The following is a 16,858-nucleotide window of genomic DNA, read 5'->3' on the forward strand; positions in this document are numbered from 1 at the left end:
CCCACTGACGAATACCCCTTCCTCTTGGTTCATGTGGGAACCAATGACACTGCAAGCAATAGCCTCCAGAAGATCAAAAGAGACTATGAGGCTCTCAGCAGGAAATTGAAGCAACTAAATGCACAAATTGTCATCTCATCTGTCCTCCCAGTTGAACGACGTGGCCCAGGGAGAGAGGGGAAAATAGTGGAAGTGAACAGCTGGTTTTGCAAATGGTGTAAACAGGAACGGTTTGGATTCTTAGATCACGGACTGCAGTTTCTTGAAGATGGACTTCTGGCAAGCGATGGGCTGCACCTCACAACGGTTGGGAGAAATGTTTTTGCCAAAAATCTCAGAAACCTCATCAGGAACGCTTTAAACTGACTAATGTGGCGGAGGGAGACAGTGCTCCTGAAGGTAGGAGTCTATCAATTGATGAAGATGATCATCCAAATGTCATAGACCAAATGGAGCAAACAGCACGCAGACCTAGTGGTGGGAGGAAAAAATCCTTAAATAAGAGACACGGGGGAATGATTAATGGACTTCAATGTCTGTACACTAATGCGCAAAGCATGGGAAATAAACAAGATGAGCTTGAGCTCTTGGTACAGCAAACTAAATATGACATAATAGGCATCACTGAAACCTGGTGGGATAAGTCCCACGATTGGAATGTAATAATGGGGGGATACAATCTATTTCAGAGAAACAGACCAGACAAGAAAGGAGGAGGAGTGGCGTTATATGTCAGGGATGTGTATACCTGTGAAGAGATCCAAGATTTAGAACCTCAAAGCCAAAGTGAGAGCATTTGGGTCAAAATTAAGGGAGAGAAGAAAAACAGAGATCTCATTGTGGGAGTTTACTATAGATCCCCAAGCCAAACAGAGGACATAGATGATGCCTTCCTGGAACAGATGGCCAAGCATGCAAAAGGGAGATAGTAGTAATGGGGGACTTCAATTACCCGGATATTTGTTGGATGTCAAACTCAGCCAAGAGCATAAGGTCAAACAGATTCCTCACTGGCCTTGCAGACAACTTCATTGTCCAGAAAGTGGGAGAAGCAACAAGAGGAACAGCCATTTTAGATCTGGTCCTAACCAATGTTGATGACCTGGTTAGTGGGGTAGAAGTGGAAGGATCATTAGGTGCGAGTGATCATGCTCTTCTGAAGTTTACTATACAGCGGAAAGGAGCAGCCAAGCATACTAGGACTCAATTTCTTGACTTTAAGAAAGCCGACTTCATAAAACTTAGGGAAGTGCTGGGTGAGATCCCATGGACAGCAATACTAAAAGGAAAGGGAGTTCATGATGGCTGGGAGTTTGTTAAGAGGGAGATAGTAAAAGCACAACGTCAGGCAATACCAATGAGACGGAAACATGGAAGGTGCCTAAAGAAGCCAGGGTGGCTATCTAAAGAACTTTTAACTGAGTTAAGATTAAAAAAGGATGTGTACAAAAAATGGAAAAGGGGGAAACCACCAAAGAGGAATTCAAACAAATAGCCAGCACGTGTAGACACAAAGTCAGAAAAGCTAAAGCACAGAATGAACTCAGGCTTGCTAGAGAGGTTAAAAGCAACAAAAAAGGCTTTTATGGGTATGTTCGTAGCAAAAGGAAGAACAAAGAAACAGTGGGGTCACTCAGAGGAGAAGATGGTGAAATGCAAACAGGGGACACAGAAAGGGCTGAACTCCTCAATGCCTTCTTTGCCTCAGTCTTCTCCGATAAAGAAAACAATGCCCGACCTGAAGAATTTGGAGCAAATGATTCAGCAAAGGAAACACAGCCCAGAATAACTAAGGAGATAGTACAAGAATACTTGGCTAGTTTAGATGTATTCAAGTCTCCAGGGCCAGATGAACTGCATCCAAGAGTATTAAAAGAACTGGCAGATGTGATCTCAGAACCACTGGCAGTCATCTTTGAGAATTCCTGGAGAACAGGTGAAGTCCCGGCAGACTGGAGGAGGGCAAATGTTGTCCCTATTTTCAAAAAGGGGGAAAGAGAGGACCCAAATGATTACCGCCCAGTCAGTCTGACATCAATACCAGGGAAGATTCTGGAGCAGATCATTAAGCAAACAGTCTGTGAGCACCTAGAAAGGAATGCTGTGATCACCAATAGTCAGCATGGATTTCTGAAAAATAAGTCATGTCAGACTAACCTGATCTCGTTTTTTGACAGAATTACAAGCCTGGTAGATGAAGGGAACGCAGTGGATGTAGCCTACCTTGATTTCAGCAAGGCATTTGACAAGGTGCCCCATGATATTCTTGTAAAGAAGCTGGTAAAATGCGGTCTTGACTATGCTACCACTCAGTGGATTTGTAACTGGCTGACTGACCGAACCCAAAGGGTGCTCATCAATGGTTCCTCTTCATCCTGGAGAAGAGTGACTAGTGGGGTGCCACAGGGTTCTGTCTTGGGCCTGGTCTTATTCAACATCTTTATCAACGACTTGGATGATGGACTCAAGGGCATCCTGATCAAATTTGCAGATGACACCAAACTGGGAGGGGTGGCTAACACCCCAGAGGACAGGATCACACTTCAAAACGACCTTGACAGATTAGAGAACTGGGCCAAAACAAACAAGATGAATTTTAACAGGGAGAAATGTAAAGTATTGCACTTGGGCAAAAAAAAATGAGAGGCACAAATACAAGATGGGTGACACCTGCCTTGAGAGCAGTACATGTGAAAAGGATCTAGGAGTCTTGGTTGACCATAAACTTGACATGAGCCAACAGTGTGACGCGGCAGCTAAAAAAGCCAATGCAATTCTGGGCTGCATCAATAGGAGTATAACATCTAGATCAAGGGAAGTAATAGTGCCACTGTATTCTGCTCTGGTCAGACCTCACCTGGAGTACTGTGTCCAGTTCTGGGCACCACAGTTCAAGAAGGACACTGACAAACTGGAACGTGTCCAGAGGAGGGCAACCAAAATGGTCAAAGGCGTGGAAAGGATGCCTTATGAGGAACGGCTAAGGGAGCTGGGCATCTTTAGCCTGGAGAAGAGGAGGTTAAGGGGTGATATGATAGCCATGTTCAAATATATAAAAGGATGTCACATAGAGGAGGGAGAAAGGTTGTTTTCTGCTGCTCCAGAGAAGCGGACACGGAGCAATGGATCCAAACTACAAGAAAGAAGATTCCACCTAAACATTAGGAAGAACTTCCTGACAGTAAGAGCTGTTTGACAGTGGAATTTGCTGCCAAGGAGTGTGGTGGAGTCTCCTACTTTGGAGGTCTTTAAGCAGAGGCTTGACAACCATATGTCAGGAGTGCTCTGATGGTGTTTCCTGCTTGGCAGGGGGTTGGACTCGATGGCCCTTGTGGTCTCTTCCAACTCTATGATTCTATGATTCTATGAGCAATGGATCCAAACTACAAGAAAGAAGATTCCACCTAAACATTAGGAAGAACTTCCTGACAGTAAGAGCTGTTTGACAGTGGAATTTGCTGCCAAGGAGTGTGGTGGAGTCTCCTTCTTTGGAGGTCTCCAGAGGTCTGGAGCAGCAGAAAACAACCTTTCTCCCTCCTCCTCCGGAGGCGGCGCGAAACAAGCAATGGCGGTCCTCTTCAGTCTCTGAAGAGGGGCTCCGCAGAAAAGGATCGTTCGCTACGGCACAGCGACGATCCACTAAGAAAAACCACGGGCAGAGTGAGCTCGTGGCCGTGGGACTCGGCGGGCACCTGGAGCGACCCCCAAAACGAAGAAGGGACCCCGTAAGGGGCTCCGGAAGCGCGGAGGGGAAGCGGTGCTGTGAGTTCATCGCTCTTTCTGCGGGAGCGAAGCCGCGCGGCTGCTGCTGATGAGCGCTGACCTTTCTTCCTTAAATATTGGACTCTAAATCATCTACTCGTGAGTAAGAATTACTCTATTTGGAACTATAAATTGTGAATTTGGCTGAAAGCGGGAGACGAAAAAAAGGAAGTCCGTCTTCCGGCAAGGCTCAAAGATTAAAGGCAAAGGAACTGACAAGCTGGGTGCAGTGGAAAGGGATTATAAAATCGGAAGTATCATGCGTCTGGCAGAACTGGCAATTGAAAAGAAAGGCAAGTTCTTTTTCTTCTCTACGTTATTGTGTTGATGTAAACTGGGGACCTTCTCCTTTTGCGGACTTTAAAAACTTTAAAACCCAACCTCGGGCTGGCAGAAGGGGAAAGAGCTGTCTTTGTGGATACAATATATAAAGCTGAAATAGATACATAGAGGCATTACTGGAGGATACAATCAAGTAACTGTATCTTGCACCTTTGGATGTGACTTTTGTGGCAACTCTGGAAGGGCTCTGCAAGTGGAAAAAATTCTAAGGACTATTGTTAAGTTACTCAGCTGCAGGAACTTCAATGGCGACTAAACCTTTCTCCTTCTTCCATGAACTGTAACATCACTCCCTCTAGTGGAGTCTGGGATTTACAAACTCCTGGGAACTAACTTTGTTTTGACTCTCTGCTGTTTTGTTATCTACATTGTGGACTGTCTTTCCCATGGAATATTTGACAATTTGACCTTGACTTATAGACAGGTGTGGAATGAGTGGCCCTCCGAAAACAAGATCTGCAAAAGCGAAAGCAGGGAAAGGCCAACTTGTGCAAACAACTCTGACTTCTCAGTCTCGCAGATCGTCAGTCCCTGCTGTATTAAAGGGAGTTGAACTCCCAACAGCAGCCTTATTAAAGGAAGCTGAACAGCCAACAACAGAGGATATGGCTGCTGGGGGATCTGATACCCTTCTAAATGAAATGCTACAACAATTCGCGATTTTAAATAAGAAGGTTGATGACCAAACAGCAAAAATTGACTTAGCCACATCCTCTATCACAAAACTATCTGAACAAGTGGGACCAGGCAGGCTGGACTTAGGCTGATTCCTAAGCTCAGTCTCAGAGTAGTGAAACCCTGTCCAAGGGAATGGGAATCCTGCCTAAACAGTACTCCATCTTCCCTTCTTAAAGTTCATTCGTTTGGTCTTCCATGAATAGCACAGAGGACCAAGCCAAGCTCAGGGAACCCCCATAGGATTGCTGCCATGGGACAAAATAAATAACCTCTCCACATTAGATGCTCTACAATTCAAGGTGTTTGGTGGGGGGCACAGAGCCCAAATGTTTTGGAACCAGGAGATCTCAAAGATGGTCTCATCCCTTAGATACCCAGCTGATCGCTGCACTCGGAAGGAGAGGGTCTCCTGCAGATCCCATTTCTCGACAGGTCCATTTCTGTTGGCACCCACCCTTTGGCATCTCTCTTCTTTATTGAAGACCTTCCTTTTTCAACAGACCTTTTCACTGGGGATATTCATGTCAGTTTGCATTTCTTGGTACAGAAAGTACTGATCTGATGTGTAGAGACATTTCCTATTTTAATTAATTCAAGAGGGTTCTGGAAGCTTCTCTGTGTGAAAGAAACTGGCGCAAACTGGAAGTTTCTAGCTGACACGCAAGTTTCTATTCTGCCTAGAAACAAGCAGAAGGTTCCTGATGTTTGGGTTATTCCTTCAGAGAAGCTGAGTGCAGCTGCCTTAAAGTGGTTCTGTTATCTCTTTCTGTCACGGTCATGCTGACTATAATAATAAGGCCAGAAGGAGCCTCGGCTTCACTTTTCCATCTCTCTTTCCTTCTGGTGTTCTGTACACAGTATGCTTAGTGTTAAGGTTTTAGTCTTATTATAAGTTATTGCAAGTTTACGTTAAGTAAACAGGCCCAATCGTGAATGTATTGGATTTGTGACCATTATGCTCATTTGCCTTCAGTAGCAATTGCAAACTGCTATTAATTGCCTCTGGTCTATTTTTTGGGAATCCTGCAACATGTTTTAAGTTTTATTCAGCTAACTATATGTTGGAATCTGCTCTGGATCGATATGAGTAGAATTCATGGCAATTCATCCCAGGCTGCAGTTCTCTGTGTATTGAATTTGGCATTGTTTTTACATACAAAAGTGTTACTTGCTGTTTTTACACAAGAAAGCGTTTTTATTCTTTATTTAAACAATGTTTTCATCATTGTTTTTATGCAGGCAGGGCTTTTATCAGCCGGAACTCAATGCAACTCAGTTCTGGCACCTCTCATGTTGTTGCCTCCATCACAGTCAAAATTCCAGGGGTGCCAACTTGAATAAAATAGGGGGGGGGCAGGTAAGCCCCACCCCACATAATTGATCACAAGATGTGGTGCACTAACACCATTTGAATGGCAATACCCACTGACCTGAAGGGGCCTGTACCCCTCAAATATTTTTTGATCAATCTATGTTTTTGGCAGTTATGTACAGTTTCTGGCCCTGATTTATAAATCTGGATCAGACTCTATAGGGTCCAAACTGACCCAAACCTGATTTGCCCTGCACTGCATCCACATCCAGATCATGATCATGATCCAGAAAATAGAGTTCCCCAATCTGGAGGTGGTCAAGAATAAGAAAACAACACAGAGGAAACTGATGAGACACAAATTTATTCAAAGATAAGATCAGAGGTCAGAGTGAATGATATCCCAGGACTACTCAAGCTCTAAGATATGGACACACACACACTATTTTCTTCCCCTTATTAGGCTTTCCTTGTTGTTCAGGTCAGACCTCAGCACAATGATGTAGCATTTAGGGAAAAAGATGCAACCCAGTAACCCAGCAGTGGAGGACAAGATGGAGAAGACCTCCACGGCTACCATGTATTTCCCTTTGGTGCTCAGGTAGGTTGGAACAAAGGTCAGCCAAACACTGCAGAAAACCAACATGCTAAACGTGATAAATTTGGCCTCGTTAAAACTGTCAGGTAACTTTCTGGCCAAGAAAGCCACAAGGAAACTCACAACGGCCAGAAAACCCATATAGCCCAAAGCACAATAGAACATGGCAGCTGAACCCTCATTGCATTCAAGGATGATCTCACTCTTCAGTGACTGCACGTCTGTATCTGGGAATGGAGGAGAAGCACTTAGCCAAAGGGTGCAAATGCCAGCTTGAAGGAAAGAGCAGGAAAAGACCACGCAATTGGCCAGCCCCTTCCCCACCCATCTCCTCATTCTGGATCCGGGCTTGGTTGCCATGAATGCTAGAACCACGGTGATGGTTTTGGCCAGAATACTGGAAAGGGCCACCGAGAAGACGATGCTGAAAGTCATTTGTCGGAAGAGGCAGGTCCCTTTTCCAGGCTGACCAATGAAGAGCAAGGAGCAGAGGAAGCAGAGGAGGAGGGAGAGGAGGAGGAGGTAGGTGAGGCTGCGGTTGTTGGCTTTGACGATGGGCGTGTCCTTCTGCTTCACAAAAGTCGCCAGCACGAAGGTGGTGATCAGGGAGAAAGCCAGAGCGGAGACAGCTAAGCTGAGCCCTAACTTTTCTTGGTAGGAGAGGTAGCTCAGCCCCCTTGGAACACACCCTGTTTGGGCCTGGTTTGGGTAGTTTTCTTCTGCGCACTTGACACAGGCATCCATATCTGGAGGGTGGAGGAACAATTAGAAATGTCAAGATGATGACCTACGTACATCTCCTGAAAGAATCAGTTATGGCAGCCAGTGAAATTCCTCTCCTTCATCTCCTTTCCCCCTTTCCTTTCCTTTCGGTTTCCTTTGCTCTGGGCTGTTGTTGGGGGATTGTGAGCACATGGGGGGCAGATGGATGGTGGGAGGACCCTGAGTGAGAGGCAGGGAAGGGAAAACCTCCCAGGATGAGGGACTGGGGAAACGAAAGCTCCCAGGTGAGAGCTAGAAGGGCCCCCACTTCCCCCACTTGAGACCAGAGTCAAGAGCAGCTTTGGAGGGAGGACTTGGCATTCTATCTCTAGCTCTGCGTTTTTATGTAGAGTGGCTTCTTTTGTATTATTGTATTGTGAAAAAGCTTTGATAAAGTCTTATTTTAAAAAGAAATGAAAGTGCTCTTTGTGTCCATACAGTTGCATGTCACGGCCCCAAGCCCTCCCCCATTTCTTGTATAATAAAACACACGGACACCAATATTTTGGGTTGATGGGATAATTAAGGCCACAACTTTATTGGTTACAGATGTGAGCAGTATTGGCAGGCATTGGAACTGAACTGACTATATCTGACTCCTGGCCGCCATGCAGGAAGTCTTGTAAGGGTCAACCACCAGTAGGGGAAGCCCTGTTGATGTGCATCAGCTACGAGCTCCCCCAGGGTTCCCGTTGGGGTCGAGGCAAGGCCCTAGCATCTACCTGGGCTTCGGATAAGATCCACACCCCCGGATCCCTTTAAGAGAATACCCTTAAATGGGAGAGGCAGGTTTTACCAATGCCTAACTGCCAAACCTTACAAAGTTGTGACAATTGCTACGAGGCAGGCAAAAACCACATGGCAGGTGCCAATTCGCCAAGTGGAAAAATTCCTACCTGGCTCCCTCAACAGGCGACCAACCGTGGTCCATAGCAGGGCCATGAAAATAGGGCGGGAGGGCGGGAGATCCGACGAAAGAGGAGGTAAGGAGAGGGAGTCCCCCGGCCAAGTGGTGGTTCATGCCCCCCGGTCGACTGGATTGGTCGGCCGGGGTGTGTGACGCAGCCGGGACTCCCAGTGATGCGGGCAGCTTTGCCATGCCCCCCGCTGTTCACGGGGAGTACACAAGGCCTGCCTCTGGGAAGAGGAGCAGCCTTCTTTGACCAACTGAACCACATAGGACACTCATGATTTCAGTGAGAAAGTTTGGATGATGCTGAACTGGTCTACTAGATTGTTTTTCCGTGAGATAGTAAATTCTGCTCTAATTGAAAACCATGAATACACTAGGCTGTTGTCCTAGTCCAATACTTTATTATTATTATTATTATTATTATTATTATTATTATTATTATTATTATTATTATTATTATTATTATTTTGTGGCTGTTCCTGTTGTGGAAAGTATCCATAAATTAAACTGTATTCCAAAGGGGAAAGCAAAGTTTGGTGAAATTTCTGTAGGTGTTGTGCAGAGCTTTTGTTGCACTTATTTATTTTTCTGGTTGCTGGGGTTTTTAGATGTACTTTCCTTTATTCTACAACCCTTCCCACACACCCATGCTTCCTGAATACCCATGATACCCTCAGCTGAGCTTTATTTGAGATACCCTATCATTCACCTGACAGCTGTTCATTTTGACTCAAATATTTTTACTTCCAAAGAAACCAGAGCTGAAATACATTTCTTAAGGTAAAAGGAAGAACTTGTTTTTAGCATACAGCCTGTTAACATTTTCAACATTTTCAAGCACTTAGTATTCAAACTTCAGTTAAAGCCAGGAGAAGATGTTGTGACAAAACAAGGAATTGAAAGCAACCAGGGAGACTGAAGGAAATGGTAGAAATATTTAATGGACTTCAAAGAAAACCTACACACCCCAGACCCATGGCATGGAATGTGGGAACTAGCATCATAAAGTCTCTTCCAGGATTTTCCTATGATTTATTGGGATAAACACAAATTATTTTTGATTGCCAAGTATAATTTGTTAAATGTGTTCTTTGCAGTTCTGGTACACTTTATTCCTAAGGCATGGCCCACACAACAGCCCCATGTCCATGTTCTTGAATTTCATTAAAGAAAGAAGACAGGACAAATTGTGCAATAAAGATAGGTGGAGTTGAAATTAATGTGAAAATCTACAGATGAATTAAAGTTATTCCCATTGTTCTCATTGGGAACCAAGCACCACCAACTTAGTCTGGATGAAACCCACCCATCTAGATCTAGAAATACCAAGAGTAGGAATAGCCACACAAATCTGTTTGTGCCTTGAGGACTCCAGTGCTCCTTAGCTTTGGAAGTCTGTTGGCCTTTTGGAAATGCTCAGTCATTTGACAAATGACATTGCTGATGTGTGTGCTTCTAAAGATACCTTTGTTTTATTTTTTTTAAGTAAAATATATATAGTGTTACATTTTATTCTGAATATATTATTTCCCTCAATTGATCCTCAAAACCCATTTAAGGTGCTTAGACGGAGAGGCAGTAACTGACAAGGTCACAGTGCTCTCTTTTTGAAACTATTGGAGAAGAGAATATTACTTGTTTGATGCTCTTTAAAATATGTATTGCAAAATATATTTAAAGGAATACACTATTTTCAAAGGAGGAAATAGCAAACAAGTCATATTAAATACACATCATTATTTCTCTGTACATATTGCCTCCTACCCAGTACTTTTTTTTCAGGGGGTACTGAAGGGTACGCAGTGTCGGCACCTCTTTCGGCTATTGTTAAAAAGTGTGGCACATATTGCAACAACTTCATGTTTAGTACCGTCACCTATTTTTCTAGAAAAAAGCACTGCTCCTACCCTTCTTGTTAGAGATGGTCCCTTCTGGACATGGAACACAATCATAGCAGCAGAATTTCTCTCCCTCCTTCTTTTTCCTGCTGTAGCCAGGATAGCAGTTGTCATTGCACACAGAAACTGGCAGCATCTGCACCAAAACAAGAAAGGAAGATTAGCAAGAACATATTATCTGTCATTCGACTGTCGCATGATTAGGATTATGTGCTGAGGAAAGTGAGCATGGAGCAGTCAGCCGTTCCAGCTTTCCTCCACATGTTGAGGGCTGGATATCTGTAGCAGGGAGTGTCCTCTACAATAATCCATTTTCAGAACAGTTTTAGGACCCTGCCTTCAAAGCTCAACACCCGGAGGGAGACAGGGATGGTCCTGATGGAGAGGCGACAGTCAACAGCTCCCCCTGTCAGATCACCCCACTTGTGTGAGGAGGGAACGCCTGAAGAGGGCTGGCCTGCCCTAAGAATGAAAGATAGTGGCATGTTGAGTCCCAAGGATGTGGAGTCCTAGCTGGCTTCAGAAGGAAGCCTGGGCTGATCTGAATAAAGCATTGCAGAAAGGTTTATGGAGGCGAATCATATTCTCTGCCTCTTTCCAATGTCGTAGCTCAGCTGCCACCTGTGCACTGAACAAATGCCACCCCAGAGTGAGATGTGAAGGACTGCCAGCCTCTCTCCATCACATTATTCTCCAGTATTCCTGCCCTTGTCTTCATAGCCGGTTAAGGAGCCAATGGCCTATAGATAGCAGATGCTCATGGAGCCTGGCAGCTGTGAGCCCAGAACCATGAGAGACAGCCAGGAAGTCATGGGCCCTCACATCATCAGATGCTTTGGCACCCAGAGGCCCCTTGATCTGGTGGAGATGGTGCAGAGGAGCAATTCTACCTGCCAAAGCAGTCAGTCCACGTTTTGCATCTATACTAGGGGAAACTGAGGAAAGGGGTAGGTTTTTGGGTTTTTTACAATAATAAAAATATTTTTGGCAATAGGGAAATATTCCTCAATTGAACCATGTTGCTTCTGTCCAGAGAGGGTTTGAACAGAACAAATTCAACTGAATTGATAAGGCCCAAAGCTTAGCAAAGTTATTTTATTGACACCTAATGAGAATTAAAGATGGGCCGATTAAGGTGGTACTTCCTCTGTATCTTACTCACTTTGGTTGGGTTGGGCCAGGGGGGTGTTGTTTTCGTTTGTTACTTTGGTATTACCAATGAAGGGCAGTATAGAAATGCAACAAATAGTAATAATCATTCCTGGGGGGGAAACGCCAGGATGGGGGGCGGGGGCTTCTCTTCATGCCTCAGGTTTCATCCCAAGTCATGCTTTCCATGACCCCCCCCCACCAGCCCTGCTCTGCGCCTCCTCAAGCTCTTCTGCTTGGCTAGAATGTGGCCCTGAACAGCGATCATCCATCTTGCTTGCCTCTGTGGAGAATAGAGAGAACTACTGGGATGTATCCAGAAGCCTGTTTGGAATTGCTGGAATGTAGCCTATTCAACACAGGCCAGAGTCATGCCTGCTGCTTCACCCTCTTTGGGCGCAGTCACTTCCCTCTTCCCCACCCACCACTGGCATATGATCCCTGGATGGTTTCCCCTAAGAGAATGTGGGCAAAGGACTGAAAAAGATTCTGAGCTCCTGGTTTAATTGGCTTTCTTAATAAGGAGATAGACTTCAGCATGGCCATGAGTGAATATGGAAAATGGATTACTAGCATCATGCCCAGAATATGGAAATATCCAGCAAATGGACATTCTCTCTGGATACCCCACACCAGAAATCAAGCAATTAAAAAAAAAGATTATGTGGGATTTTACCAAAATGAAATCTGGAACACAATAAGGAATTTTCAAAATTTTTGAAGCTGATCTCAATACCTGTCCTTCAGGCTTCAGCTCCCAGATACTGGTCCATTTTATTACACCTCCCGTCCTCCTTGATTATTGGCTAACCCGCCTGATGATGATGGGAGTTGTAGTCCAACAACCATTGGGACCCAAGGTTGATGTTCAGGGCAATATCTGGTCTCTCACACAGCTATGTCTCACCTGATTAAAGCTTTGATGCCACTCAATCTGATCATCATGAATGGTTAACTCTTTGCCGAAAGGAGCCTGAGGGTTCAGTTTTCCAACTTTGGCTCTAATCACTGAACCATTGGGGTAAATCTTCCAGTTTGTAACATCAAAACCTACAACTAATTCTGCATTTTCACTGAAGTGCACACGGTCTCCAGCACTGTTGTTGAAAATGATGCTCCGTAGAAAACGATGGACCTGGATTGAAGGATAACACGAAAAAAGGACAGCCATTTCACAAAGGCACAAAGGCAGGAGTTTTTTTAAACAGCAGGTGTCAGAGGTGCAGAAACCTCTGGGCCCTCAGATGTTGCTGAACTACAACTTCTATAAGCCGCAATTGACTGAGTTGCAATTCAGCAACACATGGAGAGCTGGGCGTTCCCCACACCTGGCATAGGTGGGGGCTTCATCCATTGAACTGTCATGTCCTACTCTTGAATTGTACGTGATGTGGGATCATTTGATTGTTCTTTTCCTTTCACTGCCTCCACATGGGTGGCAGATTATGACTTACCAACAATTCACTAGACTGCCATTGCTTATCCAAGTGGATTTGCAAAAAGAAACCAAAAGAAAACTGCTCCCACGTGCCTCATTGATAGAACCCCCAGAGTTATGCTCCCAGGTCAACTTAAAACTTATTTTGCTACCAACTTTGTGTTCAACGAGCCTTCTATAGGTTGGTGACACCATCCCTCTAGCAAACTCTGCACCTAAGAGTATAAATGGTTCCCACATTGATCACACTGGCTTTTATAACTTGGTTTCCAATTCAGGCATCATCCCATCTTTTACAACCAGAACAGGCTGCATGAGATCATGAAGGGAACTGGAGGGGTGATGGCTCTGGGGCTAACAGCACTGCTCTGGGTATCCACACCTTAAACATAGTTATAGTAAATCTCAATTTAAGTTTCATTAATTTTATTACCTGCCATGGTTCCACATTCTGAAATGCCATTTTTCGTCCTTCTTCCAATCTTCTATTCATGGATTTGGATTTGAATATAGCATTCAGAGCATGTGCCACAGCATAGATAGCATTGTAGACATTGTAGCTGTGGCCAGTCATTTTCATTTCAAACAAACTTCCAGGAAGACTCTCCAGATTCTCTTCCCCAGTGCAGGTTTTATTCCCCTCTCCTTCCCACTCCTTGGACGTTGTTAGCAAACAGTCAAAAGCCTGTTCCCAGAAGTCTTGAATAAAGCCATCTCTTTTGAACCATGAAGGTCTTACCATCTGAAGGAACTTCTGGAAACCCTCAGGCTGATTTGAGTGAACTGTGAAAGATATGGTACCATGGAAGGTTTGTAAATCCCAATTCTTTTGAATAGAGAATGATGCAAAATCCCAGTGAGATGTAACAATCCAGACTTTTCCAAGAGGTGGCAATTCTATGAATGGTGCTACAAAGAACAGCACTCTCAAAGCCTGAAAGGATGGAGGTTCTCCATATACAAAAAATACGTTGGCTTTCTCCTTGAAGACAGTTACATAGTGTTCTATACGCTGTGAAACGTATTCTATAATCTCATCCACATAATTCCATTTTGGGATTCTCATGATGAAGGCATAACAGATGCCATTTTCATCAAGCATTGGAACCATTGTCTGTAAAAACCGGTCCCCTTTGTCATCATCCACAGCCAAGAGCCCAATCCATGTCCATTTGAAATGCTGAAGTAATATCACAACTCCTGTGTTTTGGTGGGCTTCCTTTGGGACCATCTGGTACAAAAAGGGGAATAAAGTGTTGGCATGTTGTATTGGCAGAAATGATCCATAAGTGAGCTGAAATAAAATGCATAAATATTATTCAAAAGTGATGTTACATGAATCTAATGGCTTGTATGCCATTTTATCTGTGGAATATCAGAATAACACCATCTGCAAGTAATTGCATTGCTCGGTTTGAGTACTCTTACTCCCGGTGCTAGTCCTTACTTCTGGGACTGTAGAAAAGGGGGACTCTGCTATGTGGCAGTCATTAAAATATCTGAAGTATTTAAAGACTCCCGGGGTTTTGCTTCAGGCGGTCATATGCTGCCATCATCTGTAACAGAAGATCTACAGGAATCAAGAATCATGTCAAAGGGGTGGATCCAGGCAACAAATTAAGAAAAGGGGTTTTTTTGTGCGCATTCTGTAAACCCGTTGTTTAATGCCAATGGAGGACACAGGGTATTAACAAATCATCACCTAAATATGCCAGGCAAACCACAGAGAGCTGGTAGACATTTAGGCTCACGCAAGTAAGGTGTCAGGTGGCTTTGTGTGCAAACATGCAAGCTTGATCCCAGCTCCCTCTCCTCACTTTTAACACATTTTGTCACCATCCCGATCTGCCACCCTCAGTCTTCAGGGGGAATCAGGGATGAAAGCAGGACTTTCAGATTGTGAGAAAGGCTATGAGGTAGATCGGGTGAATCCTATCTGTCAAGAGGCACTTCAGGTGGCCTTGGGACAGGGCTGGTTCCTCCAGATCCTCAGGTCTTCTGAGCTCCTCTGCAGGCCCCACATCTTTTCCTCCAAGGACGTCACCCCATTGTCTATGTCAGACAATGTTCACAGGATACAGTTCCCAACTAGTGATCAAAGTCATGGATGAAAAGGTTGAACAAGATCAGGGAAAGGACAAAGCCCTGCTTCAAACCTGTTGATCAGCACAGTTTGCCAAGGAACTGTCGATAAACCTGATAGCAGTATCATTAAACCTGCATCTATCCAAAGGATAACAGGCAATTTTTCTGAAATCATGATGATGCCACCATGATGTGTTCTCTCTATTCTCTCATGAACAGGCTTACCTGTGGAGTTTTGTACATTGCTGAAATGACGGCCACATTCGCAGAGATTTCGGAGATGCATCCTCCGATCAGAGCTAGCACTTTCTTCTGGTTGTGACCCTGGAAGTTGGGGACAAACCTCCCTTGTGCAGAAAAGAGGCTGAGGCTGGCCTTAGAGGTCGTCCTGGCAGTGTAGTAGCTGTTGAGGATGTGAAATCCCAGAGAGACGTTGGATAAAATGTCGGGGTTTTCATTGATCTCTTGGACAGCAAATGCCAAGGCCAGGATGTGCTGGTAGTTCTTTGGCACCGAACTGTCATGGAAGTTACAGTTGTTAAAGCTGCTAATAAACAACAGTAACAGAAGCAACCAAAGGACATTCATACTCTTCTTCTCTCATCTGCTTGTTTCCAAGACTGACTTGCAGTTTGAACCTCAGTTGAGTCATTCCCTTTGCCAATCAACTGAGTGTAAAGCTAAGATTTTCTTTACATGTTCTCACAATGTACATAAAATATTTTGTATAGTTTTAATCTTATTTCTACTGGATCAGTATGTTTATTCATTAGTTATTAAATGTATAACCTGCCTTTTTTCCTTGAGTTTTATATACCTAACCTTTCTCCCATTTTCTTTCTTTATTCATCTTGCTAACCAGCCACATGATTACAATTTTCATTCTTTTATTGGCATTTCCCAAAATCACCTTAATTCCTATTTATTATTGTTATAATCCATTGCACCATTAGTTTAGCACAAGTTTCCCTTAAATTCATACCTAGAGAGAACCTATGTGATTCCCCCATCCTAACAGGAGGGGGAAGACAGGAGACAGGGGTGCCTGGCGTGCTCTGGTCCATGGGGTCACAAAGAGTCGGACACGACTAAACGACTAAACAACAACAACAACTTTTCTCATGTCAACATGGACACACACTTTCCCAGGTCCCTCCCCCCCCATTTGATCATTATTTCGTTCCCGGGTTCCAGTTTAGTACTGTGTTTCGGGGATGACATGTTTCCTGGTATTTTAAAAGGAAACTCAAAGAAGAGAAGTGCTGTAGAATGAGACCCTTTCACCAACTCTCCACTGACAATCTCGTTATTTCATTCTATGCAGTTATTACTGAAAATCTCTATAACAATAGACACAATCGAACGATAACTAAGATAAAATTGCATCACGTAACTAATAATGGATTATTTAATATCTGGATATATTAATGCAGCTGAAGAGCATTTTCTACTTGGTGATAAAATGAGAGAAGAAAGCAAGAAGAAATTCAAACTGCAAGCCTTGTAATAACAGCTAGTGTATTATGTTTTAGGGCCAGCTTTTAAAATCACACACACACCCGTGCATGAACACACATCCCTATAGTATTTTGCCTGTGCCTATTTATATATGTTTAAATGAACAAGACGAGGGGTCCAGACTATACTTCCAAAGGCATCTAGCCAACACATACTCTCGTCATATTTGATTGCTGGTTCATCTCCAGTGTACTTAAAGCAATAAAATGTTTGACAGCGGGAGGGAATAACTAGCTTTAATATCACCCAGATTTAGTTATGCTTCCTCACTCCCGTCTTCACTGAAGGAGCAAAACCCTCCATGTAGATATTCTGTGCAAGGCTGGTGGAAGTGCTCTTGTGGGACTCAGCCACATTGAGGTTTGTTGTGTGGCAGAGACTATCACAGGCAATGGGTAGCAAA

The 16,858-nt window shown here is 44.1% G+C and overlaps 1 protein-coding gene across 1 annotated transcript; it reads right to left on the bottom strand.

The window, feature by feature from the left end:
- Positions 1–6,303: 6,303 nt before the first annotated feature.
- On the bottom strand, positions 6,304–14,772 carry LOC308569473 (vomeronasal type-2 receptor 26-like; the record flags this gene model as incomplete). Its single annotated transcript, XM_081163395.1, has 6 exons — positions 14,670–14,772; positions 13,286–14,146; positions 12,322–12,549; positions 10,275–10,401; positions 6,816–7,438; positions 6,304–6,402 (listed from the first exon to the last, which is right to left on the bottom strand). Exons 2-6 carry the CDS (start codon positions 14,081–14,083, stop codon positions 6,304–6,306), a joined length of 1,875 nt encoding a protein of 624 aa, XP_081019521.1. The 5' UTR covers positions 14,084–14,146; positions 14,670–14,772.
- Between the last annotated feature and the right edge of the window lie 2,086 nt (positions 14,773–16,858).

The sequence above is a fragment of the Podarcis bocagei genome (assembly GCF_964188305.1).
Source record: "Podarcis bocagei genome assembly, chromosome: 12".
Lineage (NCBI taxonomy): Eukaryota > Metazoa > Chordata > Lepidosauria > Squamata > Lacertidae > Podarcis > Podarcis bocagei.